The 26,779-nt window shown below is 46.7% G+C and overlaps 4 protein-coding genes across 11 annotated transcripts in view; 2 read left to right on the forward strand and 2 right to left on the reverse strand.

Annotated features, from left to right (window-relative positions):
* Positions 1-592: 592 nt before the first annotated feature.
* On the reverse strand, positions 593-1,764 carry LOC108087180 (leukocyte receptor cluster member 1 homolog). The gene is made up of 3 exons (XM_017184432.2): positions 1,681-1,764; positions 1,526-1,625; positions 593-1,466 (listed from the first exon to the last, which is right to left on the reverse strand). Exons 1-3 carry the CDS (start codon positions 1,701-1,703, stop codon positions 708-710), a joined length of 882 nt encoding a protein of 293 aa, XP_017039921.1. The 5' UTR covers positions 1,704-1,764; the 3' UTR covers positions 593-707.
* Positions 1,765-1,879: 115 nt separating this feature from the next.
* On the forward strand, positions 1,880-21,356 carry LOC108087178 (baculoviral IAP repeat-containing protein 6). Of its 8 annotated transcripts, none has more exons than XM_017184427.2 (31): positions 1,880-2,341; positions 3,485-3,795; positions 3,861-4,923; positions 5,064-5,807; positions 5,874-6,708; positions 6,772-6,992; positions 7,055-7,276; positions 7,833-8,247; positions 8,305-8,732; positions 8,794-9,129; positions 9,197-10,628; positions 10,692-10,960; positions 11,028-11,200; positions 11,263-11,748; positions 11,804-11,921; positions 12,117-12,188; positions 12,514-13,298; positions 13,362-13,620; positions 13,682-13,905; positions 13,961-14,078; positions 14,145-14,375; positions 14,438-14,622; positions 14,685-15,220; positions 15,287-15,750; positions 15,815-17,173; positions 17,279-17,557; positions 17,615-18,229; positions 18,287-19,124; positions 19,182-19,650; positions 19,710-20,138; positions 20,207-21,356. In XM_017184427.2, the coding sequence occupies exons 1-31, from the start codon at positions 2,104-2,106 to the stop codon at positions 20,735-20,737; spliced, it is 14,685 nt and encodes a 4,894-aa protein (XP_017039916.1). In that variant the 5' UTR covers positions 1,880-2,103; the 3' UTR covers positions 20,738-21,356. The 8 variants fall into 8 exon arrangements, with proteins under 8 accessions (XP_017039916.1, XP_017039917.1, XP_017039915.1 ...); XM_017184428.2 differs by having other exon boundaries at positions 1,881-2,341; positions 9,194-10,628; positions 11,025-11,200; positions 17,312-17,557; XM_017184426.2 differs by having other exon boundaries at positions 1,881-2,341; positions 9,194-10,628.
* A 1,002-nt stretch (positions 21,357-22,358) lies between these two features.
* On the forward strand, positions 22,359-26,030 carry LOC108087162 (solute carrier family 23 member 2). Its single transcript, XM_017184395.2, has 4 exons — positions 22,359-22,512; positions 23,504-24,123; positions 24,393-24,909; positions 24,972-26,030. The coding sequence occupies exons 1-4, from the start codon at positions 22,480-22,482 to the stop codon at positions 25,521-25,523; spliced, it is 1,722 nt and encodes a 573-aa protein (XP_017039884.1). The 5' UTR covers positions 22,359-22,479; the 3' UTR covers positions 25,524-26,030.
* LOC108087160 (serine-rich adhesin for platelets) overlaps positions 25,600-26,779 on the reverse strand; it is a 47,333-nt gene continuing 46,153 nt past the window's right edge. The window contains 1 exon segment of the mRNA XM_017184387.1: positions 25,600-26,760. Coding sequence (XP_017039876.1) covers positions 26,706-26,760 — 55 coding nt within the window. The 3' untranslated portion in view covers positions 25,600-26,705.

The raw sequence follows: 26,779 nt of genomic DNA on the forward strand, positions 1-26,779 counted from the left end.
GCCGGCTGTTGTGCTGCCGTGCGACGGCTGTTAAGATTCAAACTTGTGTAGCTTTAGTGCTGAATTTGTTCGTTGAATGCTATACTCAGGACTATTATTGTTGAGCACCCCATTTCAAATTATGGTTTGTTTTTATCTAGTAATATTCAAGGTGAAAATTGGGACTGTTTAGGGTCTATTAGACGCTATGCAGCACTGTTGTTTTTCGGCTCCGATCAACAGGCCGTTATCTTTAAACCGGATTTATCGTTTTATCTATACTTAAACGATGACGGCAACCGATGAACAATTCGCGCCTAAGGCAATGTAATAGAGTGATTAATTGACAATAAATAATGTCCAAGTCAGGCACGTATCCAGGGGCCCGAGCCCCCCCCCGAAATCTTTGAATTCAAAAATTTTTTCTATTTAAGATTTTGGTAATACTTCGGAATTTTGACTCCAGCTTTATCTCAGCCCCAAAAAAACTTGGGAACCAAATCAAGGGTTTTTTCGTAAGATAATAACCCCCTTAGGAGGGGCAGAAGGTTTTTTACCTTGGAAAATGGAAATTTCCTCGGAAAATCAGCGGTTGATTTTATCTATTAAATACATTTTAATTTTAAATAATAAATTATCTTTAAAAAACAATCTTATGTAAAATAATTATTTAAATTATTACATATGTATATGTTGTTGATTCTACTCGATGAACTTTTATGCCTGTCCTAAACCATATTTTGCTTGGCGAATTCTGGATTGAACTGGCTATTGTACTTTTGTACGATTCTGGGCGTGGGAGCTGGAGTGGATGCTGCACTGGCGGGCACTGCCGAGTCCTTTGGCGCAAAAAGTGCCTCTGAACGCTGGCGCTCCGCTGTTTCCCGGCGCAGGCGTTCCTTTCTCAGTCTCTCCAGCTTCTCGCGTTTTTGTCGTTCGGCGGTCAAAAGACTTTCCTTAGATTCTTTTTTGCTTTTGTGTTTTTTATGCTTCTTCTCCTTCTTGTGTTTTTTAGACTTTTTATGGGAAGGTGGGGGATCCCGCGGAGGAGTAGGTGTCCTTTCTCGTTTTCTCTTGATTACCTTTTTTTGGTCCTTCTTTTCAGGCGGAAGCAGGGCATTGATAAGCGTCAGAGGATCGTGGGGTAGCTTTTGCTTGAGATGGGCTTCTGTAGTATTGGGATCTCCAACTTCTTGCCTTTTGGGGGCCACTTCGTACCAACTACGCACTTTAAGCGCTTCGTTGGTATCTTGGCCCAAGTAGGTGAGGTAGCCAATCTGCTTCTCGTACTTCTCCTGCTCCTCCTTTTGTTCCTTTTCTAGGTCCTTGTTGGTTGTTTTCACGTGGCTTCTATAATCTGCAAAGAGATCTACTCCTTGCGTTGGTTCAGTGCTGGATTCCGGAGTCTTTGGGGTTTCCTTGGGACAGGATACCTTTTCCGGCAGACCTGACTGTCGACGCAAAAAGTTTATACGTGCCTCGCTCTCCTACACGAAATAAAAAGCCATTAAAAGGGAGATTTTCTGCGTTTGTTAGCAATACCCACTGCAAATTCCAATTTGTCCTGGCGGATTTTCTCTTCCGCTGCGGCAGCCGCTTGATCCCGGCGCACGCGGGCAATGTTTTCCTTGGTGCGCACATGCCAGCTAAAAAATTCACAGACTTTAAATAAACGATTTACGGAAAAATATTAAAACTTACCGTTTCTTTGGCAAAATATTCATTTTGATTCTAGAGATGGAAAAGTTCAACCGATAATCAATTAAAATATCGATTGAAATAAGTGCTGCCAACCAGCAGGCCAAACTACATATTCAAAAAAAAACTCACTTCAACGTTTCTGAACTATTTTGTATTTGTAAAATGTATTTATTTTGCTGATTTGACGTGGCCGCACTCCCCGCCACACCACACTCTTTAATCGAGCGCCTTCACAGGACAATCGATTGGTTTGACACTCACACCGCACCGGTGTCAATCGAATGGAAAACACATCTGTCAGAAAGCAGAAGAAGAAGGGGCAAAAAGAAGAAGCAGAGCGCTCTGTTCCACAGCAAATCATTTTGTGAATTGCGAAAAAACCCGAAAATCCGGAACCAGGACGAAACAATCGCAGTGGCGTGCATGCCACCAATCTCCGGAATGGCCACGGAGCAACATCACCAGCAGCGGGTCCTTAAGCAAGATGGCTACTTGGATTTGGGCGATTGCAATAGCGCTCCAGCTCGACCCTTTGAGATGCGCAACGTTGTCTATCATCCGCAATTAAATGTCCTTCTGCTATTCGACAGCGGGAGCACCGTAAAAGTCCTGGACGCCAATTCAGGAGTTATTCTCCAGACCTATCAACTCAGCTCAAATGGTGAGACTTCTGGGGAAAAAATAGTAACACACATACATTTAACAGCTCACACGGTCGAGGTAACTTACACACACCGACGCACTCAAATGTCAATACAGTGGCGAACTGCGAATTAGAACCCATACAGAGAAAAGCATCATTATATCAATATTTTGTTCATGTTTATAAAAGATCAAAAATGTTTAGTAAGAATTGCAATTAAAAATATCAGAAGAGGTGTACACATGCTTCTTTGCCTAAATTATTGATAACAATATACTGAATCATAAACAGAGGAATTTGTATTACAATCAAGGAATATTAATATTAAAAAAAAAAACATTTTTATTCATTTTTAGAACATAATAAATATTACAACGCCCACTTATTATATTAAATTTTTTAGGTATAAAAAGTTCAAAAAAATGTATATTTCTTTTTTTTTTTTTTAATTTTTACGTATTTTAGCGCACATATTCTGTGCATCGGTAACACTTCGAAATACAGTTTTCAGTGTGAGCTTATTACTTCAAGCTTGCAGAACATTTAAGTTCATCGTATCCAATCCTCACTGTGTTGCATTTTGTATGTAATTGCCTTGCACTTGTCCAATCGTTTGTAAGTGTGGTTGTGTGTGCTTGCAGTTTTTGTGTATGCGTTTGGCATCAATTTTTAACAAAGCTCTGGGAAATCCTTAAACACAGAGTGATAATCCTATCCAATCAAAACTCAGTGATTCCCCCCGGGAATTGACATCTTATAGACCGTCCTATCGCAACGCGATTGTTATTGTTTCTGATTAGCCGCCGCACACATTTTGTTGTTGTTTTGCTTCTATTACGCAGTTTCTCTGTTTTATGACCACCACCATTGGCCCCAATGCCCTTAAATTTTGTTCTACGGAAACTGTTTTCGGAAACGTTTCGGTTTTTAAATTCACGGATGTACTCTTGTTATCGATTATATATGATTCATTGTTTTGCCATTAACTTACCATTCCGACTATAATTGTAGTAAGTGTTATGCAAATTTATAAAAATCAAATCAAGGATTAGTATTTTGTGATTAGCGATGAACAGGAAACGGTATGCATTTTCTCTGATGAAATCAACAGCGATGAGTCACATTTGTAATCTTTATTTTGATTTGGTTTTTCCCCCTCAGGTGACAGCATCGTTCATGGACGTTATATGCCACTGCAAGACAAGATTTTGTTTTGGGATGGCCATAATCTTGGATTGCGAGGAGATTACAATGGAGTCCTGCTCTTGGATACAATTCTTCAGGCGCCCATTGGCCAAAACGACGACTACATCAAGCTGGAGATTATCTTGTCTGAGGCTATCATATTCCAGAACTGCATCACCGAACTGGAGAGCGAGGGTCTGGAGTGTCCCTGTGACATTAGCAACGAGCTGACGCAGAAGATCAACCAGGCGCAGCTGAATGTCAAGAAAGGCATCAAGGCCCAAAGGGTGGGGATTTACTTAGGACTTACATATACAATTTTTTTTATAACCTTTCAAATCTTCGGTTTCAGTGGAATACCATTTGCCTGGAAGTGCCCTATTCCAGTCTTAAGCTGGTGTCCAACAATGTGGTTATCCTGCTGAAGCGCCTGGAGCGCCACATTCCCGTTCTGGCCATTGCCTCCGCCATCAATGAACGCCTCACTGACATGCTGATGGGCTCCCGGGTGCCTGACTTTGGGTGGAACTTCAGCAACTTCCAGCGTGTACTCATGCACTCGGAGGCAGTGCGTCGCCAGACGTTTGAGAAGTGGCCTCACATGGACTATAAGTGGGCGCTGCCCGATCAGATGGCCCAGGCCGGGTTCTACCATCAGCCATCATCCTCCGGCGAAGATCGTGCCATGTGCTTCACCTGTAATGTGTGTCTGGTCTGCTGGGAGAGGACCGACGAGCCGTGGAGCGAGCACGAGAGGCACTCGCCGCTGTGTCCCTTTGTCAAGGGCGAGTACACGCAGAATGTTCCACTGTCCATAACCTACGCCACCAATCCCGCATTGCAAGCACCCGGACTCGGATTCGATATCATCTCCAATAGTGATTACGCGAATGTGCTCTGCACCAGTTGCTCGCAAACGGGGGAGCTAAGTGTCTGGAGTATTGAACGGCATCTGAAGCTGATGCACAGCCTCCATGTGCCTACATTGCTCAAGGACGCCTTCGAGGAAAGCTTTGAATGGGCGCGGGTTACTGCCATATGTGTTCTTCCGAATGCAAGAGCCCGTACTAAGGTGAACTACGTATACTCGGCAGCGAATTATGGCGGAGCAGGCGGAAGCAGCGGAGCGGGTTCCCATTCGGGATCGAATGCCGCATCGAGTGGAAAGTTTGGCAGCGTGAATGCCCAGCATATCACCTCCACATCAACACTCCGGGCAGGCGTTGTCGGATCGAAGATTGTTTTGGGCGTTAGCGTGCGCCAGAGCAGCGGAGAATTAGCCCTACGCATGGTAGTTCTCAACATCGTGGAGGTGGATAGGAACAGTGAGACCTCAGCGAGCGTCAGCAACGACAGCGGTAGCGTTTCCAGCGTCGGCGGTCAACTGATGAAGTCCTCGTCCCCAATGGTTAACGGTGAGTAAAAGCAGCTTAACTTACTTTTTCAAAAATCAAGATTGTCCTGTAAGAATAATAAACTAAAATAGATTATAGTTTGCTTGATAACCCTAAATTACCTTTAAAATCAATGACTAATATATTATTCATCTCGACAGTCTCCGGCGAAACAAGTGCGGCCGTGACCCAAGTGAATCTCGAGTCAAAAGATGATGATAACAAGGCCATGACACCATACGAGAAGTTCGCCGATGGCTTCGATAGCAATGGATTTGTGTCTGCTCTAATGACCTACAACAAGAACAATGGTGTTAGCCAAAATACTGACGATGCATCCGTTTTGTATGATTTCGATTTGTGCACCTTGTCCCAGATAATGGATCACAATCTGGAGGAACCGCTAAGTCTGATGGTCGGATCGAAAACGGTGAATGTTAGTAATCTTGGCATGGGCAACGAGGTTGATAAGCTAGTTGAAGACATGGAAATGACACACCAGAACAACAACAATAATAACAACAACAACGAGTCCAATTCCCTTGGCGGAAATTCCTCGACTAACAACAATAACGTCATGATCAACGGAAGCACGAACAGCAGCAGCGACAAGATGACGGCCACCGAGGAGATCGATTGCGTGGTGGAGAGCTGGACCAGTGTGAAGCGCATGAACGCCTTGGATGGTGCCAGCAGTGGGGCAAATGGCGTGACCCATTCGGTTCAAGAGATCATTGAAATTGCCGAGATCCTGCCCACCACACCCAAGTGCAATCAGCTGCTGGTCAAGTTGTTGCGTACCAAGGCGCCGGAGGCAGAGGGAAGTAAGATCATAATGGCCACCGTGGCCAAGGAGGAGGAGGAAGAGGACGAGGAGCAGCGGGCCCACGAGGCAATGGACACAGGTATGAGGAAACTTACATTCCCACTTTACTTTTGCTTACTAAGATGTTTTATTGTAATCTATTTAGATAACAACGCGGAGGGGAATGTGGCAGCACAGCTCTTGGTGTTCGACTACGATGACACCCAGATATCCAACGATTACACCCTGGCCATGACCTTCAGTAGGGCCAAGTGCCCCAAGCAACTGTGCATCCTGCCGCACTTCAACTCTTCTCCGGAGCACAAGGACGCCGGCTCCATTTGCGTGGTGTGTGCAGATGGCAGCGTGGAAATTTACTCCCTCGCCGATTTCCAAGGCACCATGGTGATCGAGGAGGAGGGCGAGCACTTTGAGTCTGTGGTTTACTGTCGGAATCTGGACAGGCTGTGCTGTTGCTCACGGCAGGGCGGTCTGCTTTTCTACTCGCTCAGCGAGGGTGAAAACGATTCCGGGGACGAACTGCTCGAGATGGAGGACGACTGCAATACCACGTTAACACAGGCAGTTGATGTCAGTGTGACGGATGGCGCGCGCCAAGTGGCTGGGACTGACCTGCTGGGAAAGACCCTGCTTGCTAGCGATTCCATCAGTGTAGATGTTGGCAACGAGACCGCTACACCCTCGAGCTCCTCCACCGTTGGGCAGGGTGCCCACGTCCAAACTTCGCCATCGGCGGCTTCCACGGCTGCCATCAATGCCAACCTGCTTGCCTACAAAACGGCGGACCTGACCCTCGAGGACCTAAAGGTCTTTTACGCACTCACCCAATTTGACGACAAGCTCACGGTATATTCTGCTGAGGTTCCCAGCTGTTGGAATGATCTCGGCCAGGTGCAAAAGCAACGTAAGCAGTCGCAAAACATGCGGCACGGCGGCGACGAAAGGGACTTCACCCGCACTTGGCGACTGCACAACGATGCGTGAGTATTTAATAGTCTTTCTAATATATAGTTTCTTATTTTGTTTCCATAAATCCATTTTAGAACAACATGGGACGAACATATTATCGAGCTCAACTTGGCCCAGCCCGTGTCACTGGGGCACATCGACCTTAAATTCACGGTCTATCAGCAGTGCTCAAATCCCGCAGCAATACAGGTCACACTACTGAAACAGAACACCAACGGATTTGGCTACCGAATGAAGGGACCCCATTCCAGTTACAAGCCGAATGTCATTGACGACAACATTGATCTCTCATATAGTAAGTTTTTATGAAATTAAAATAAACTTTTAATTAAAATTATATTTCAATCTGCTTTCCAGTTGCCAATGAAAATCCTGTGTTAAGTGAGGAGTACCTACTGGCACACAATGCGGAGGTTTTGGCCGGTCCCATCGAACTTTCCTCATGCATAGATCTGTGTGATCAGGGAGGCACTGCCACGCTCACCTCGCCAAAGCTGTTCAAGACTCGCACTAGAAACTTTCTGCTGCACATCAAAACAGTGTCGGATCCCTCGAAAGAAGGCCAGAACAAGACGAGAGGTATGTAAGCCAGTAAATAAAATTAAACGGTTAAGCGAGCGACAGGGCCATTTTTAATAACAACCAAATAGAGTTAAAAGTTAAAGTTCTAAAAGTTTGAGTTTGTTACTAGTGGCAATTGTAGGCATTTAAGTTGTCATGAAGTTGTTTACCGCCCATATCGCTGCAATTTACAGCTTCCCCAACGCGGCACAAGCGCTCGCATGAAGTTGAGGAACTAGTGGATCGAAACAAGATCTCTAGGAATCCCTTTAGTGTTGCCAATATACTCCGGGCGGTGAAGACAGCGGTTCTGAAAGTGTATCCCACGGCGAAAACCGCCTACATTAATATAATTCATGTGAACAAGCCAAAGTCAAAAGGCAACGAACCAGTGGTCAAAACCAAGCTCTCAAAAAACAAGCTCCCAAGTCTGGCCCCTGGCGTTGCTTCATATGTGCATGGCGGGTACGGGGAACTGCCCAGTAGGGAAGGTACTTCCTGGTGCTGCAACTTGCTCTGATGTTCGAGAATCCCAATATTGTAAGTGCTTTTCCTTGTTTTTTTCTCTTCGCAGGCTGCGACTGGTTGCACGAGATCTCCATCAGCGTGCGTGCTGTGAAGTCGCACAGTCGGATCAGTAATGGTCGGATGCAGCGGATCGCCATGCTGGAGAGCAACGTGCTGTTGGTGCAGTTGCTGCGGATCGCCAGTGACTCGACATCGAGCCCATTGGCCAAGAACTTATCGCTCGACGTGCTCAACTGGATTTGCTTTATCAGGCTGAACCGCTTTCGGTCGCCAAAATCTGAACGGCTCAAGGATCAGATTAACAAGCAGACAGCGGCAAACATGCAGGATTTGCTGGCCCAGCAGTTTGAGTGCATTTCCCTGGCCGAAAAGAGCATCGAACAGCTACTGCGCAACTGTGTCATCTACAGCGAGCGGAGTACGGCCCACAAATGTGTCAAGCTACTGATTATGCTCACTGAGTAAGTTTGGAATATTCTTTAGGCAGTGCAACCACAACTCACCGTATTAACTTTCAGGGGTGCCACCAATTTGCCAGCGGAGGTGCAGGATCACACAACGCTGGACTATAGCTTCAAATCGGCCATCGCCAACACTTTTCCCGAGCTACCCCGGGCACAATGTGGTAGCGTTGTACGCTGGTACATGATGCTCACCTGTGCCACATCCACGGCGGAGTCGCACAACAGCATTTCTGAGCAGGCAATCAATTTGCTTAAGGAGATTGCGGGCGAGATCGACAAGCGCTGGGATCCGCACTGTGCTCTGCTAAGCACTCGATTCGGTCTATACGGCTATCCCTTTGAGCCCGAGATCTTTGATTTTGACTTTCCCAACGTCAGTCGACAGGGAAACGGCTCGTCGGTGGCCCTTACCAATGTGATACGCACCAATTCCACAATTCTGCCGGTGACAGGACTGGACATCAAGCGTTTGAGCTCCATAGGTTCGATTTAAAGTGACTATTCATTTGATTCGATTTTACATCCTAATTACTTTCCTTACAGACGGTGTCGACTTCCGAACGTTTCCATATCTGATTCGAGGAAAGAGCATCAGTAACCAGCTGCGTGGATTGTTGGAGGTGGTGCAGCTTCACTTTAACTGCGTCCAAACTTCTGAAGCGACTCGTATCGACAACATCGACAGTGTTGGAGGAAACTCCGCTGCAAGTGTGGTAATCGAGGATGTGATGATGATGCCGAAACTAGTGGTTGCCAAGGAAAAAGGAGAGGAGATGTTCAACGATTTGGTCAATGATGTGGTGGAGGAAATGAAGGAGAAACAGGGCAAGGTCGACTACGATGCCTTTGGCTTGGTCAATGGCTTCAAGGATAAAACATGTAAGTTCAGCTTTATAGCAAAATCTAAATGTTTGTTTATTGGATTATTATATTATCTTTTCAGCAGCGTCCTCGCTCTCTGACTCACTGGAACACGCATTGAAGGAGGAGGTTAAAATAGAGAAGGCGGCCATAATTGATAAACTAAAAATGTCCAAGTTTCTGCCGAACCTGTCGCTTTTTGAAAGCTACATGCAGAAGAAGATAAACGAGCACATCTCCTTCGACGATTTGGGCAAACTGGACAACTTGGACGGTGACACAACGCCTCCCTTTCATTTGGATTCAGCGGTCACAATCGAGGGTCTGGAAAGTACGCCAGACCAGAACCAGTCGCATCAGGCAGCTGCATCGAATGATAGCGTACTGGACGATGCCGCGGAGACCGAGAAGATCATGGAGAACTTGAACGCCAATCCCTGCCAGCCGATTGCGTGGCACAAGTTAATCACTCCGCCGCCCAAACAGATGATCGTTATCGATAGGATGCACTCGGGTGCCAGGCGATTTGTGGTGCTCGACTTTGGCCAACACATCCTGCTCACGGATCTGGTGGTTCCCTCGTGCGATGAGTTGACTTCCCTGAATATCGACATCTGGTGCTTTGATGAGGAGACAGATTGCACTCGTCTGGTCCAGGTGAATGACATCCAGACCAAAACGCTTGTGCTGAGCGACATTCAGCCGGCTCCAATTTGCCGCTACTTAAAATTGACCATCATTGGACGCATCGGCATGTCGACCACCAAGTGCAAAGTGCCCTTGGGTCGGTTCTATGGCCATCCCGTAGTGTTGGAGCACGACGGTTATGGCGATCAGCTAATGAGGTTCATCAAGCATCCCACACAGAGCCTTCAATCGCAGTTGAAGTCGCTGAATGCTCTGTACGAGGATGTACACTGCCGTTACAGCTTGGCCAGTTGCAAACTGATGGACCTGCTGGCTCCCATGCGGAACAGCGAGCTGTCGAATGTGGCCCATCTTCAGGCGTTCATCAACAAGCAGCGAGATGAGGAGCTGAGCGGCCTGGATAATAACAACAAGGTTGTGTCCCTGTACGATGAGTGCATGCTTCTGCAATACCAGATCAATGTGATCCGGAATGTGGTGCTCCGTCTGGAGCGAGCTCTCTCCCCCAATGGTCTGGGTACCACCACGCCACATCCGGGAGAGCCGATTCCGCTAACGGAGGAAATCCTTCGAGCGGCTTCGAGGGATAAGTTGCGGGTACTTAGTCTGAGTTTGGTGGAGGTGCTTCTGCACTTCTCCATCGAGTATGGAATCAAGAACATTCTGCCAGTGCATCAGAAATTTAATGCGGTCACAGCGAAGGCGCTTTTCAACTCGCTGGTGGTTTACGGCGACGCTCAACTTCAGTTGGCCACCTGTTCGTTGCTGGTGCGAATGTGCTGCTTCCAGCCGTGGTGGGGAGACTTCCTTGCTGACACCTTTTGCAGCCTCTTTTCAGCGCAGAACTGCAAAGCTTTTCCCCAGGATCGGTTAGTATAGCTAAATTAAATCGAGATGCGTATTTATAATAATTTTTGCAATTTTATTTTCAGCATATTTTTCCTGCTTACCTACCTGGGACGTCGCAGCATTGCGATGGGTGCCTGCCGATCCATCGTGATCGATGCCGTGCTTAAGACGCTCGTTAAGTTGCTGGCGCCTATCTCACCGCACTATAAATATCAGTCGGAGCAGCCAAGCACGTCAGCGAATGCTGCCGATCGAAATGCAGCAATGGGCACCACATCCGATCTTCAACTGATCACCTGGCTACTTCTGTTTCTCTCAGTGTGTCTGGATGATAACGAACGCAAGGATAAGTGTAAGTAAAATAACATGTATTTTCCATTGAGATATTATACCTAATACAACCATACTATTTGCAGCAGCTGCTCGCTGGGACTTTATGAGCTGCGAGAGCGACTTCACCAAGACTAGACCCAGCAACACTCCTAACAGCAAACAACTGCGCTGCTTTAAGAAGCGCATTATCCAGCAAAACAAGTACTCGGTGCAGCCTTACACAGATTGGGGAAAGAAGATTTACATGATCCAGAATGAGGTGGGCTTATTAATTAATTTTCTAACCGATCTCAATCTTATAAGTTTAAATTTCTCCCGTAGCATCCTGGTATATTTATGGAGCTGTCCACCAAATCAAAGGGCAGTGGTCCCACCAAGTCGACCTCCACCGGTGGCAAAATAAGTATTGGATCCTCGGGCCTCTGCGTAACTGGTGGCAGTTCGACTAGCAGTGCATCTAAGAGTGCAACAGGCTCTACATCGTCGCCCAAGCATCAGGATATATCTGGTGGCGATGGAGAACGCGACAGCAATTTCGACAAGGGATTAAAGACGCTGCGAATGGCCAACATCAAAGTGGTAATCCGCGGCCTCTTTGCCCTGTTGTTGGAGATGGACTTCGATTGCAATATGGATCAGTTTCTGCTGACATGCAAGGTAATTGCGCGCCTTGTGGCCGCGTGCCGACCGTCTGTGCAGCTGTGCAAGATTGTGACCACCGCACAGCTGGAGCAGCTCGTGCGTCTGTCCGTGTGGAATGATCAACAGCAGCCCTGGGCTGTCCACGCCATTACGTGCTTACTACAGGTGAGTGAAAACCCAGCGTCTGTAATCCAGTAATATATACGGAATTTTTATGCAGGATCTCTTGGATGCGGACAAGCAGTTTAGGGACAGCGATGTCACACCCACCAATGATACACCACGCACCATGGAAGCCGCAGTGCAGGAGACACGAGATCTATTCAGCGACTATGCTTGTAAGTACTTTCTTACAATAGATGTTTTTTTGTAAATTTTTATAACTATGGTATGTGCGAATTTACATAAACGACATTTTGTAAAAACCATTTGCACAAGTATAAGTTAATAGATTTTGTACTCTCTTGCCGGAGCCTTGTGTTCCGTACCAAAGAAATTGTGAAACAAATTCAACGAATTTTCCATTCTTTTAGCAACTGCTTCCTCGTGCACTGAGGCACAATTTGAGATGCTGATGCCGACAGCAAGAGAATTTTATCAAGAGGGTAAACATGGAACTTTTCATAACCGTTAAACATTGCGTTGCATATATGCTATTTCGTTTGAAAACTGTCCAAATGAACGCATATTGTGTTTACAGGAACCGTAAATGGCCAAAAAAATTAAAACCGATCGGGAAAAGATAATTCAAAATCAAAAACAACATTGTAAACTACTCTTTTACGGTTCTTGTTGTAAAACTTCTTTCCTTTTAGTTCAGCTTTAATTTGATTCCTATTAAATATAACTTTGTAACACCTATCCTGCTATAGCAAAACAAATGACTATCATAAATACCATTTATAACACTTTTCAAACTTGCCTTTGCAGCCGTCAAATATAATTACCTACCATCACTGATCGAATGCGATGACACGGAATTTGACGAAATGCTCAACGATATCGACATGATCGAGCGTACAAAGCCAGTAACCAAAAAGGAGAGCAACGCCCTCTGCAAGAACACCTTCAATTTCTTCTGCAAGTCCATCTCCATTGCCTTGGATTCACGACTGGATGTGGGTTTGGAACTGCATGTGGAAACGCAGCTGCGAAGACTTACAAATCGCACATCTCTGGATCTCTACTCCTCGTTGCCCCAGGTGCTGACCAATGAGTTTGTCTCACCGCCACCGGAGGCGGCTCCTTGGCCAGAGTACTTGACCCAACTTTGGTCAGGTACAGAGTACAACGGCCGAAACACCTACGTGATGTTCAAGAAGGTCTTCGACTCCATTCTGGCGGACCTACACTATGAGGACACTTGGGTGCACCTGGAGCAGGTGCTGCAAATGTGGCTCACTCTAAACTGCGAGCTCGCGGACAAGCCGTACACCAGTGGCATAACCCACACGGATGTGCCTAAGATTCCTTTTGGGGCGAATGCCGTGCAGGGATTGCTTCTGGCCTTAGCTTGGCACAATGACATCAAATTGCGCACCTGGTGTCTAGGCTTCCAGTGTTTGTTCCTTGCCTGCAACTCCCTGCCGCTTGGTGAGGATGCAGACTGTACGCGCATCAACGAGGTCATTGTAAACGATGAGAACTTTGAGAAGATGCTCTTGCGCTTCTTCTCCGGCTACGGCATGAGTTCATCGATCATCACCAACCGATGTGTACGTAACTTTGCTTTCTTTCGAGACTTCAAATTAATTAAAATCTTATTATTTCTTGATCAGGCTGGACCAACCATTTGCAAACACCTGCATGAGTTGCTGTTGTGGCTGCACAGCAAAAGTGAGACGAGTGGTATTCCCTGCAAACGCAGGCTGAAGGACATTTTGTTGCATGTTGTCCTACAATTGGTGCAACCTGGTGGCGCTATTAGCAACCAGCAGGGGCCCATCGATGCTCAGAATCAATTGGTTCGTGATCTGCTAATGATGCCCAATGACAAGGGAGATCTCAACATAGCGCTCAAAATAACCGAAAGTGTTTGTAAGTTATGCAAAACTCCTTTTCTTGCATGTATTTTATCTAACACATCTTTTTTTGTTAGCTTTCCTGGTTTACAACAACATTTCCAATGGCGAGAAACTGCAGTGTCAACGCGGGAATGAGAACAACACTGCTGGCAATAACTTTAGCAACCTGTTTGCCAACGTTTTGGGATCGGAGAACCCCACCAAACAGAATGCCACAATCTGTGACAATTCGCTGATCATAAATCTGCTGAAACTATCCTCACACATGGTGCTGACGGAGATGCCCAGGCAACCAAGTGTAAGTTATATTGGAGAAATTCATATATCCTATCTCATTATTATATCTATTGTAGGAGGTTACCATTCCCGAGGAGGAGGAACTGTCGAATCAAAGCCAAACGGATGAGACCAAGGCAGAGCAGTTGAATACAGAAGGACATCGCAGCAAAGTACCTTGCATAGCGGATTGGGGTAAGACTACAATCATTATTTGATTATATTTGAATTATTAATTTACTAAAATAAATTTAATTTTAGTGCTGCGCCATTTCCCTACGATGAAACGACTCTTTGGAACGCTCTCTCAGTGCTCGACAAACACGTTTACTATGATGTCCTCTGGCTGCTTTTTCTCACTCAAGTCCAATATGGTTTTGGATGATCCGCAGACCATCGCAGATGCTGTCTTTAGTTTGATGATCACCCTCAGCGATAAGGCCTCCAATCCACGACTTGTTGTTGCACCAATTTGCCAATACCTTGAAGAAAGTAAGTTGCTTTTATAACTCATATATTTCAGACTGAAGTCTAACTAAAACCTTCATTGATAGCCACTATTCAAAGAAACGCGACTCTACCGCGGCTCCCGCTCTCGGAGCCCTTCCTTTGGTACATCTCCAAGGTCCTGGAGGTCACAGCCGCTGTTCAAACGTTCACCCAGCTGGGTGGCATTCAGATTATCTGTCACAACTTGGTGCGACTCAACAAGACGATTATCAACATGCAGCCGGGATTGGTAATGGAATTACAAAATATTGTACCCACCTCAAATAATTATTCAAATTTATACTACAACAGATCTCGTTGATAATGCAGCACTTGACGCGCAATACTCGCTTTAAGCTGAACAGTCATGTGGCAGCAAACAGTGTTTGCAAAAAGACAACGACTGGAACAGGAACAACAGGCGCCACGTCGTCGCAACCGCCGAGAAGTGGAGCTCAGTACGACGGCTTGATAAACTTTGCACCCTTCTCGCACATTGTGTCCGAAAACGATGCGGCACAAAGTGCAGAGGTGCTCATCTCAAATCCCAATGCTACTCACCGAAGACCACGTTCTCCGGCATGGAGTTATATGTTCTATCCGAATGAGACTCACGTGGATTTGACCATCACGCTGCCTACAGCGATTCTGCTGAAGGAGGTGCAGCTAGTGCCGCACACAACGAGTCTAGCCTCCTGCCCCTCAGCGGTTGCGCTGGAGTTGTCGAGAGATTACGGCCTGGGCTCCATTCCAGTGGGTGCTCCCATGGCCACCACTGGGCTGACATGTATCAGGCTAAAGCTGGCCAAGGCGGAAGTGGCCACCAGTATTGTTCTGAGGCTTTACAAGTATGTTACAAAAGACAAATATGATGATTAACTTCCAAATTTATTTAAATCCTAATCAACTTGCAGACCCAAGGATTGTGGCAATGTTGGTCTGGTGCAGATTGCTGTGCTTGGCCAGACCATCTTCGGGAATCGCATGCAGGGACTGCGCTCGCCGAGTCCGTTCATCGACTCCCTGGCATCCTGCTCTTCGCCGCTGCAAACGGCTGCTTTGGCCGCAATGGATGCGGATGCCATGCTTGAGGACGATGCTTTTGCCAAGACGAGCATTGGTTGGGTGCGCATCCTGTCGCGTTGCTTCCACGTGGCCGCCTTGCAGCCAGACAGCAAGCTAGCGGATCTCATCGCCGCCTATCCAGCATCTTACCCCGGTTTTTTGGAGGCCTGTTGCTCCCTGCTGAACATCATGCCAATGATTCCAAGCCTGGCTCAGCAGCACCTAGAGACGATTCTGCTGAAACTGGGTGCTTACAACCACGAGATCAGCTTGCAGCTTTTGCGGACACTGCTGTGGCACACGACACCCCAAGGTGAGTTACTCTCTTTGTTGATATAAGCAAATATTATAAACATGGTATGGTATTTCCATTACAGTTTTCAAGCTCTCCAGCGATGCGGTGTGCGATCTCATTTACGAAGTAGTAACCAGCTCCACGGAGCACTTGCTGGACAAACTGCGCGTCCTGATCGATTGGGTGATGCAGCTGCACGACAACTACAGCAAGCAGGCCCGTTGCAATAATCCGCAGAGCGGATTTGTTAAGGTAATCGCCTCGATTCTCTGGCGCGTCCAGACGCAGCAGCAACTGCCTGAGTTGCCCCTGCTCATCTCATCGTCGCTATTCGAGACCTGTTTCGAGTGGGTGTCGTCGCTGGAACACGATGAGCCCTTGAAGAGCAGCTTTGATTCGTTACTCTGCGCTTTGTGCTACATTAAGCCGGAGCTGTTTAATCAGCTGTTGGTCAAGTTGGGCGTGAAGCTAGAGCCACCGGCTCGTGGCCAGACGGACGATAGTAAAGTGCAAAGCGGCAGTGCCTGGTTCCGGCGCGAGGGTAGCGAGAATCTCACGGTCCTGCTGCAACGTCCAACATTCTTGAAGACTCTTGCGCTGGCCTGCCAGTCGCCAGCGGCAGTTTACCAGATGCTGGACTCGGGGCTGCCCAAACTGCTGGCCCATGCCATTTACGAGTATTGCATGCACCTGCTGCCTGGATCGGAGCAAGCTGTTTCTTCGGGTCCAGTTGCTGCAGGAGGAGAGGAAACAGCCTCCAACAATCAGGCTGCAGCTGCTGTTCCATCGGATGTTGGGAACTCCCCGCTGACGGACTTTGACAAGGCCGAAGCGAATGTGGGCAATAATACTCCGCTGCTAAGCAGCTCGAATGTACCGAAGGTATTGGAATTCTTTGCCGAGTGCTGTGCCGAAGGTCCCATGCGGGATTGGCTAGGCACCATGCAGGGCTCCGTATTCTGGAAACCTTTGCTGCAGTTGCTCTGCAACACCCATGCCGCCCAGTTTAGCAAAACGCTGCCGATGCAGCAGTCGTTCATCCGCTTGGAACGAGCCACCATCAACTTCTTTACGCGAGTGAGCGCCTGCCATCCGGGCAACCAGGAAGTGCTGACATCCCTGCTCATCGGTGCCATCATTTGCAAGCCGCTGAGATCTTCGCACGGAGTTCGACCGACGATCTCTGGATTTACCAGACAGTTGGTGCTGCAGCTTCTGCTGGAGAACGAGCACATCACCGTCTCGGTGAGAAGTCAGCAGCCTTTGCAGCGAAGGGACACCCTGTCCGCAATTCTGGGCGGGAATTCGAGTGGCGCCAGCACTAGTTTGCCCGTGGCAGCCGTCAACAATCATCCGGCCAAGCGGAGCAGCGCCCATCACATGCTCTTCACGGTGACCACCAGCACCACGTGCCACGAGATTATGCAGAACTGTGTCAGTGGTAAGTTTTCTGCGACACCTCTTCCTTTCTTTTTATTTCGCCATTATGTTTGTTTTCTATAATTAATTTATTTTACTTTTTCGGCTTTTGTTTTTGGACCCATAGTGTATAGTAATCTAGTTTATCAACAACCAACAGATCAACGAGCTGGCGAGGCTTCGGCCTCCAGCAGTGGCTTGTCCAGTGCCACGGCCAAGTCAAACGACAGCAAGCTGGAAAAGAGCAGCTTCCTGAACTTCAACAACGTAGATGCGGGTAGCATGGAATTCCTGACCGTTGGTGCCGCTGTGGCAGCCAAGGATAAGCGCATTAAGGATGCTAAGAACCAGGCGGCCATGAACAAGGATAAGGAGACTCAGACTAGCAGCATGAACTTGGCTTCCAGTGAGGATCCCCTTAATATATAATTTAAACTCCTTTTAACAATATATTCAATTACAGATATTTTCAACGTTGAGGAGTTCCTGCTGCAATCGGCGAATGCAGCCAATGGAAACCAGTTGGTCATACCAGAGTATTCTGATATCCTGTTGGCTGGGGATGCTACCATCTCACAGGTCTTGGCCTCGCTCCAGGATGCGGGTCATTCGCTGTCCACGCCCTGCATATCCCTTGATCTGGTGCCCCAGCAAAGGGGGGATGAGGCCAGCGAGGCGAAGAAGACGAAGGCTGCCTGCACGGAGCCGCTGCCGTCACCACTGCAGCGATTTTCCAGCAGCGGCGGTCTATCTTTACTGGCCCATTACTTGCCAACCGTCTATCCGGAGCATTCTGGTCGAAAGACCACACTGGTTGTGAGCGAAAAGGAGAAGAGTCCACCGCTCTCGGACTGGGTAAAACTGGAGCCGAACGATGAGATCTACGAGGACCTGGAGGACACCATCTGCGAGCCGGCGGCCAAACAGGCTACGGTCAGTTCTGTGCCGCAGCACTCGCTAGCTGCCTTCGGATTATTCCTGCGCCTGCCCGCCTACTCCGATGTCCTGCTGCGGGACAAGATGCGAGCCCAGTGTTTGCTACGTTTGGTCCTGGGAGTCACAGGGGACGGTGAAGGGAGTAAGTAATTGAATTTGTATCTTAATTCGTATATTGCAACCACAGTTTCTTTTGCAGATGACATATACAGTCTTTCGCTAGCGCCGTCGCTGCCCACTCTGCCCTTCGAGGTCTTCCGTCAGCTTCTGGACAGTGTGCCATTGTCCACCGATGATGGCGTGCTGCTTCGCCGCGTTGTCATCGAAGTGGGGGCCATGCACCTGGTGCTTAACTGCTTGGGAATTTTCTCCCATCAGTCGCACAACAGCAGGATTGGAGCGCCTATCAGCGAACCCTCGCCAAGTGGAACAAGCAGTGGCAGTGGTAGTGGCACCATCGGCAATGGAAGTGGAAACGGAAGTGCCAGCGGTGGCAAAACAAATGCTCCCGAGGAGGCAACGCCCAGTGCAACGTCGGACGACAAGAGCCATATGTACTGGGCCAAAGGAACGGGATTCGGCACCGGATCCACCACCCAGTCGTGGAACGTGGAGCAGGCTCTGCTGCGACAGAAGAGCGAGGAGGAGCACGTCACCGTGTTGTTGCTTGTCCTGGCCAGTTACATAAATCCGGGTGACTGCATACCGAGTGACATGTGCGGAGAGGACATCCTGGCCTATCATGACGTTCGAGATGTTACCGGCGAGTTGCCGCCCATCTTCCAAACGCTCCTGCAGCAGTCTTGCCTGATTCCCGCCTTAAGCTCCTATTTGCGCAACGATTCCGTGCTCGACATCACGCGACACATTCCGCTATACCGTGCCATACTTAAGCTTCTGCGCGCCTTATCTCTGTCCAAGATGCTCGTCTCGCTGCTCCAACCAGCGGCTAATGGCGGTGGAGAGAGCACGCCACCCATCGTGGAGCTGCTCACGAACATGAAGACCTGCGTGGACACCTACGCCAAGCGGTTAAAGTGAGTTCACAATCTCCTTCAGCTAATTCCTATTATATATTAAAATATTTTTCGTAGAGTGAACAAGAAGTCGAACATCAAGGGCCAGACACACCAGTTGACCTTCAACATTGACGATGGCGACGATGAGGGATTAGCACTGCTCATTCCGGACATTCATGAAACAAGTGTCCTGGTGCAGAAGACCACGGATGCGGATGCCCTGATCAACATGCTGAATCCCAACGACGATGGCAGTGGGCAGCTGGAGCCGCTCAGCAAGTCCATTGAGGAGCGTTACCTGGAGCTGATGAAGAAGCGCCAGTTCGACACCTTCGACATGATAGTTGAGTCGGACAACAATAGCTTCCGGTTTGTGGTCTCGCACCACTTTGAGAAGATGGTGCGACTCGCCGGCGATCGCTACCATCCGTCGCGGGTGAAGCGGCTCGCCCAGGAGGCGGTGACACTCTCCACCAGCCTTCCGCTCAGCTTTAGTAGCTCTGTATTTGTGCGCTGTGATACGGATAGATTGGATATCATGAAGGTAAGTTTGCAACGATCCTAACTATTTGGATATTACTAATTTTATGCTTAAATTTATAGGTACTCATCACTGGTCCGGCGGACACGCCATATGCCAATGGGTGCTTTGAGTTCGATGTCTTCTTTCCGCCGGACTACCCCAATCAGCCCATGCTTATCAACCTGGAGACAACGGGCCGTCATTCGGTGCGCTTCAATCCCAACCTCTATAATGACGGCAAGGTTTGCCTGTCGGTTCTGAATACCTGGCACGGTCGACCCGAGGAGAAGTGGAATGCGCAGACCTCTAGTTTCCTGCAGGTGCTCGTCTCCATCCAGTCTTTGATCCTCGTACCCGAGCCCTACTTCAATGAGCCGGGCTTCGAAAGGAGTCGAGGCACTCCCAGTGGCACCAATTCGTCGCGGGAGTACAACAGCAATATCTATCAGGCCTGCGTGCGTTGGGCGATGCTGGAGCAGATTCGGAATCCAAGTCATTGCTTCAAGGATGTGAGTTTTATTTTAATGATGACCATTATTCAATGGTGCTAACTATACTTTTATCTTGCCAATTGAAGGTCATTCACAAGCACTTTTGGCTGAAGCGCGAGGAGATCTGTACCCAAATCGAGGGTTGGATCGAGGAGCTGAGCAAGCCCCAATACAGCGAACGGACCAGTCGGACTATTTCCTTCAACTCGATGGTTCTGCGCCGACACTACCGCCACCTGCGCGAGGAGTTGTCCAAGCTGAAGCCACCGCGTGGACTCGAAGACTTGGATGCACCCTTCAACCCGGAGGCCACGCTGCCGCCGATGGATGTGTCCGCGGCACCAGCTGTTGCAGCCACCACCAACGCCCAGGTGGGAACGGATGATACGATAGTGCCGGACATGAATCTTCTCGGCGAGACTGCGGATGATTGCGAGGCTGATGGCGAGGCCAAAGGCGATGGCGATGGCGACGGCGATGTGGGCTACAGTATTACGAATTTCCTGCAGGAGGATGGTCTTTTGACTGGCGAGGATGAGGTCGTGGAAATTCTGAGTGATACAGAGAACGAGAGCAGTGTGTGGCAAGTCAAAGAGGAGGAGGAGGACACCCCGTGAATCGCCAGCTGACCACAGAAGTTGGAGATGAATTTGATGTGATGATGCCCTGCAGCCTTCTGCCCCAGCCTCCCGCATCTTCGCTGCCCTAGACATTTTTATTTATATGCTATGAGTTTTGTTTTACGCCTTTACTTGTTTAATTTTTGTAAGAGAGAGACTGCAACAGAACTTGGTGTGCTTTACTTAATGGAACCGTAATGATTAATGTTAAACAAATTACGCTAATGAACTTTGCGCAGAAGCATACACTCCCAAAAAAGCATTGTCAGAAACTTTCCATTCAAAAAAAAAAAAAAAACAGAAAAAAAGAAATGAATATCCCACTTCATACAAGTATGTATGATTATTGTATCGAACTTTTTATAAATGCTTATATAAACGGATCTATCGATTTCTACAAGAATAACCCGTGTGTGTATAGAATAGAGCGGACATGCAAGTCATTGAAAATATCACCACTATAAAACAGTAACAACAACAAAAACCACCAAAACTAAATTAATGTGTATTAAACTATGTATGTACGTAGCGATTTAGTTAAATATTTACAGCAAAATGTGAACAGTTACTTTTCCAATTGAAATAAAACGCGAGATACATTTTGTTTCCCCCAAAAGTATGCAGTGTTTCTTCTCAGAGATTTGGGCTAAAGTAAAATCATAAAATATTCTCATGGCCTACGAAAACGAACGATAACATATGCTTTTATCACATTTGGGTAGTTTATGGTAGTTTATCTTTATAATATCTCTTTGTCACTTTTATAGGGTAGCATTGGCCTTTAATAAAATAATTTAATCTCTTGGAAATGTTTTTCGGGTCTTCTGCAGTGAGCTTGTTTTGTTATACCCTTGCCCGGGGTATTATAATTTCAGTCAGAAAATTCCCATAATTAAAACTCCAATCTAATAAATTCTGTTGGCCTAGAACTTAAAATCTAAGGGAAAGAATTGCACTCGTCAAAATCGGTCAGCCAAGCCCAGAATTTTTGAGCCAAATGCTTTTTGAAGTACCAGGCGAACAGGATGCATGAGTTGGTGGCCACTTTTCAGATTTCGGTATATTTCGATATATGACTTAAAATAAGAATATATTAGTTATCATAAGTTAATTTTTAATTTTTTGACTGATTTTTTTCAAGTTTATAATGCAACCCATTTCCAAATTTCCAGAAAATGGGTTTGCTGAAAATTTACCAAACTTACCAAATCTAAGTCCATAACTTATATTATGTATTTTATTCCTATTTTGAAGTGGCATACCTCTTAAAGTTTGTATTTCAATTTTCTAACAAACTGCGGTTTATTTTTTTTTAATTTTTATGTTATAAATTATTTGTGAATTTCCAAAAACTGGGTTTGCTGAAAACACATGCTTGACATTTGTGATGACTGCAAGGGTATAAAAGCTTCGGGTCGATGAAGCTAGCTTCCTTTCTTGTTATTTCGACTTTTGCATTTCCTTACATTTCGAGAACCTCAGTAGAGAGTTGACTGCAATCGATCGTCTCCTCTCAGATGCTATTAATTGCTCTTGATTTAAAGGCCCTGCTCTCCAAGAGTTCTACGATAAAAATATTGCCTCGATCGGGTGAAATTCGACAAGTGGCTGACAGATCTTGCCATTGAGTCTCGGGACCTTGTCGCGATCGGACGTACAGCGGAATTCTTCGGGAGTTTTTTTCCGTGCGTTATGCCCAATTAGTTTATGGTGGATATAAAGTGTGAGCTCGTACGATCATGGAGCTGAATAATGTTACCGTCGAGGACGGCGTAAGTCTATGGTTTCTTCGCATAATCAGTTTTTTTGAACGCGTGGCTTTATGTAACAGGAAATTTTCCTAATGGGACGCTGCATAATTGCTACCAATTGGATGCTGTTCCTATTCTGATTTTATCGGTTTTGTTTTGTGAGGCATTTCCCCACTCAACTGCAGTACTCGTTCAATTTATTTTTTATGCGCCATCGACATTGCATTCCGCTATTTAGGGATAAAACTGGGAGATAACACCCCCCAATTAATAGTTCATTCACAAATATTTTTTAATCGATCCCGAGGAGTGAGTAACTGACGGTTTTATATCAACGAAATGCCATTTGTCATTTTTCGCGGGCAAACCCTTCTTTCAACAATGTTGACAACGACAAATAACTGATTTATTAACTAGCCAATCACATCAGCTATTAATTTATGGTCTGATTAACATTACAGATCTCAACAAGCTGAGAAATGAACGCGGCGTCCTACGAGCGCCGCACTGATACTCACGCTCAATTAATCACGATTGATTAAACTCGGGCCAAGATTAATTCCCTCCCTCCACGGGAGATTTAAAGCCATATAGTTATGTAAATAGATTCAAAAACTTTAATTGCAATACTCATAAATAAAACATTGAAATTTCCGCACTCTGCCATTGCACAATAAAAAGTAAGAATATCTCTATACCCGACGCTAAAAACGCTTATTAACATAAGCAAACAGAAATTTGCATCAATATAATATAATCAATGGGGTTTTATATGATACTACGAATCGGCTCATTAAATCCTCATCCACCAAAAGTGCTAATATGTTTACAAATAGCGTCATACATTATTTTAAACATGCATTTTCAAGTGGCCCTTAATGAGTTTTCTCAATAAATATACAAAAAAAACTAATACACTTGAATTAAATTTGAATACTGTTCCGGTGAAAAAAGTTTTTCGCCCAGTGGATAATAATGAAATATTTAAGATTGCATATTAATTAATTTCCAGAATGATGCGTCCAAGTCCCACGCTCCAGCCGCAAACACGCCTTCGAACAATGAGAAACCCAAGCCGCAACTGCTCTACGCCATCAACGACAATCCCCCGTGGTACCTGAGCATCTTCCTGGCATTCCAGCACTACCTGACCATGATTGGCGCCATCGTCTCAATACCCTTCATCCTGACGCCCGCTCTGTGCATGTCGGATGAGGATGCGAATCGGGGCATCATCATCTCCACCATGATCTTCGTCACGGGCATCGTTACCTATTTCCAGGCCACGTGGGGCGTTCGGTTGCCCATTGTCCAGGGCGGCACCATTTCGTTTCTGGTTCCCACTCTAGCCATATTGTCCCTGCCCCAGTGGAAGTGTCCGGAGCAATCCGTGATGGACGCCATGGAGGACGAGGAGCGGGAGGAACTGTGGAAGGTGCGGATGCGGGAGTTGTCCGGCGCCATTGCCGTGTCCGCCTTGGTGCAAGTGGTCCTGGGCTACACCGGTCTGGTGGGAAAGATCCTCAAGTACGTCACCCCGTTGACCATTGTACCAACCGTATCTCTGGTGGGTCTCACTCTGTTCGAGCACGCAGCCAATACGGCTTCCAAGCACTGGGGAATTGCCGTCGGGTGAGTACAAACCACTTTAAATCCAGTCCATTAAATATGGTTTTTTAATAGAATAATTATCGGTGTTGAACTCGCAAATTGTAGTTTTCTCGGGGAAATGGATTTAATAATTTGATTGTCTATGACTAAAGCTTCCCTTTCAAAAAGTTTTGTTCATATTTTTGTTTAGAATAACTCAAAAAATATTACAATTATTTTTCAGAAATGATTATTTAGAAAATGTTAATTAAAAATGTTTTAACTGAATTTGTTATATATTTTCGTTATAGCACCACTGCAATGTTGACGCTCTTTTCGCAAATTATGTCGAATGTTCCGGTTCCCGTTTTGGCCTACCGCAAAGGTCACGGATTGGAGGTGCGCAAGTTCCTGTTGTTCCGCCTCTTCCCCGTCCTGCTGACCATCATGATAATGTGGGGACTGTGCGGCATCTTGACCGCCACTAATGTGTTCCCTCCATCGCATCCTTCTCGCACGGATGTGCGCCTGAATGTCCTGACGAGTGCGAAGTGGTTCTACGTTCCGTATCCGGGACAGTTTGGCTGGCCCTCGGTTACGCTTTCCGGAGTGCTGGGCATGTTGGCTGGTGTACTGGCCTGCACGGTGGAGTCGCTGAGTTACTATCCCACGGTGTCCCAGATGTCCGGCGCCCACTCTCCTCCACTGCATGCCATCAACCGAGGTGTTGGCACCGAAGGATTGGGCACTGTACTGGCCGGACTTTGGGGAGCAGGAAACGGAACCAATACTTTTGGCGAGAACGTTGGCGCCATCGGAGTAACCAAGGTGGAGTAGCTGAGGGATACTTTTAAGCATTCAATGTCACCTATCTTTGTTTTCCATTTCAGATTGGATCGCGTCGTGTGATTCAGTGGGCCTCCTTTATCATGGTGCTCCAGGGAGTGATTGGCAAGTTTGGAGCTATTTTCATCCTCATTCCCGATTCGGTCGTGGGTGGAATATTCTGCGTGATGTTCGGCATGATCATAGCCTTTGGGTTATCTACCCTGCAGTATGTGGATCTGCGATCAGCGAGGAATCTCTATATCTTGGGTCTGTCTATATTTTTCCCAATGGTGCTGTGCCGCTGGATGCAAATGAATCCCGGAACAATTGACACCGGTAACAAGACCGTGGACTCCACATTGTCAGTGCTGCTGGGCACCACAATTCTGGTGGGAGGTTTCCTGGGATGCTTCCTGGACAATCTGATTCCGGGAACGCCGGAGGAGCGCGGTCTGATCGAATGGGCCAATGAGATGCCGCTGGGCGATGATAATATCAACGACGGCACCGCCACCGATTACGATTTTCCGTATGGCATGGATACCATTCGGAGATGGAAGTGGACCTACTACGTCCCCTTCATGCCCACCTACAAACTCCAGAAGCAGAGCTGATCACGGAGTGCCATTCATTAATCGGATTATTAAAATTACCGCCGTGGGATCACAAATGCAAATAACAAGCATTCAATTGGTGATTCGTTTTTTATTTATTTTTAGAAAACGCTTTCGTACTCACGCTCTAATTACAATTTGAACTTCCAATTCGGTATCTACCCAAAACTCTAGATCAATTACTTATTATTTTTGTTCCGTTTTTTCTTAATTTGCTTTTTAAATTCGCTTATTGTTTGTTGCTACTTTTGCCTAACCCTCTTCCGTTTCGCTCACAATTCGCATATTTTCTATTATTTTGCAATAACATCAATAGACCTAGCAAACGAAATAGTGGTCACTATTATATTAAACTCTATTCAAATCTCGAAAACAATCCATCGTCAGTTCTGTTTAATGCAAAAAAACTGTTTTAAAAATTATTTCATAGAAATTTTAACGCATTTTCGGCGCGAGGTTTCCTCACAAAAATAGCATAGAAAATACATATACATATATTGTGAAACACTTTCCCCTTCTTTTACTTTCCTTTCCTGTCTTCTCTCCTCCGCTTTTACTTTCCTTTTCTATTTCCGTTTCCGTTTTGAGCTTTCGCTTCAGTTCCGCTTACAAACTTACAGATTAAAATCAACGTTTTATGGCTATTGGCTAAATCTAAAACCGCCGAAGGAACCAAGGCACAATCATTTGAAAATCGTATTATTGAGTCACGATCTATGGCTGAAACTCCGCTAAATCCGAACTACAACAAACCTACGGCTAAGGGGCAGCTTCCAAAAGTTCTGCACTAGAGTATAACTTTGGCTAAGTTCCATACAAAAAATTATCAAAAATCTCTAAGCCTAAGTGGTGATTGGTATTCGGTATATAGTTATTCTTGGGATCTGGGATCGGATCGAATGGGGGAAAGCCAGTCTAGAACTTGTGCTGCTCGTTGTGGTGCTGCTGATGATGGCTTTGGTTGGGTGCCGGGTGCAGCTGCGGCTGTTGCTTCTTGGCGCCGCCACTGCTGGCACGCGAGGACGACGAGGAGGCGGTGGTGTTCGGGGGCGTGCCCATGGCCTGGCCATGTCCATGTCCGTTTCCGATTCCGATTGCGTTTCCGATGCCATGTGCGGAAGTCGCCTTCTTCCGTTTGGAGTAGTAGCAAAAGATGCAGAAGCCATTCTGCGGTGTGGTACATCAAATGTTTGTCGGACTGCGAGTGGCCGAAGAAGTGCGATAACGCGATCCGGAGCTGGAACATGAGTATATCA

This window comes from Drosophila ficusphila, unplaced genomic scaffold (genome assembly GCF_018152265.1).
Source record: "Drosophila ficusphila isolate 14025-0441.05 unplaced genomic scaffold, ASM1815226v1 contig_791, whole genome shotgun sequence".
NCBI classification, from domain to species: domain Eukaryota; kingdom Metazoa; phylum Arthropoda; class Insecta; order Diptera; family Drosophilidae; genus Drosophila; species Drosophila ficusphila.

Bases quoted from the DNA above. Each gene is read 5' to 3' on its own strand.
- LOC108087178 (XM_017184424.2), top strand. From the start codon at position 2,104: ATGCCACCAATCTCCGGAATGGCCACGGAGCAACATCACCAGCAGCGG. The intron at 12,189-12,513 runs GTAAACATGGAA...TTGCCTTTGCAG, and splicing joins AAGAGAATTTTATCAAGAGG to CCGTCAAATATAATTACCTA. The intron at 20,139-20,206 runs GTGAGTTTTATT...TGCCAATTGAAG, and splicing joins CAAGTCATTGCTTCAAGGAT to GTCATTCACAAGCACTTTTG.
- LOC108087180 (XM_017184432.2), bottom strand. From the start codon at position 1,703: ATGAATATTTTGCCAAAGAAACG. The intron at 1,626-1,680 runs GTAAGTTTTAAT...TGAATTTTTTAG, and splicing joins AATATTTTGCCAAAGAAACG to CTGGCATGTGCGCACCAAGG. The intron at 1,467-1,525 runs GTGGGTATTGCT...TATTTCGTGTAG, and splicing joins AGGACAAATTGGAATTTGCA to GAGAGCGAGGCACGTATAAA.
- LOC108087162 (XM_017184395.2), top strand. From the start codon at position 22,480: ATGGAGCTGAATAATGTTACCGTCGAGGACGGC. The intron at 22,513-23,503 runs GTAAGTCTATGG...ATTAATTTCCAG, and splicing joins ATGTTACCGTCGAGGACGGC to AATGATGCGTCCAAGTCCCA. The intron at 24,910-24,971 runs GTGGAGTAGCTG...TTTCCATTTCAG, and splicing joins GCGCCATCGGAGTAACCAAG to ATTGGATCGCGTCGTGTGAT.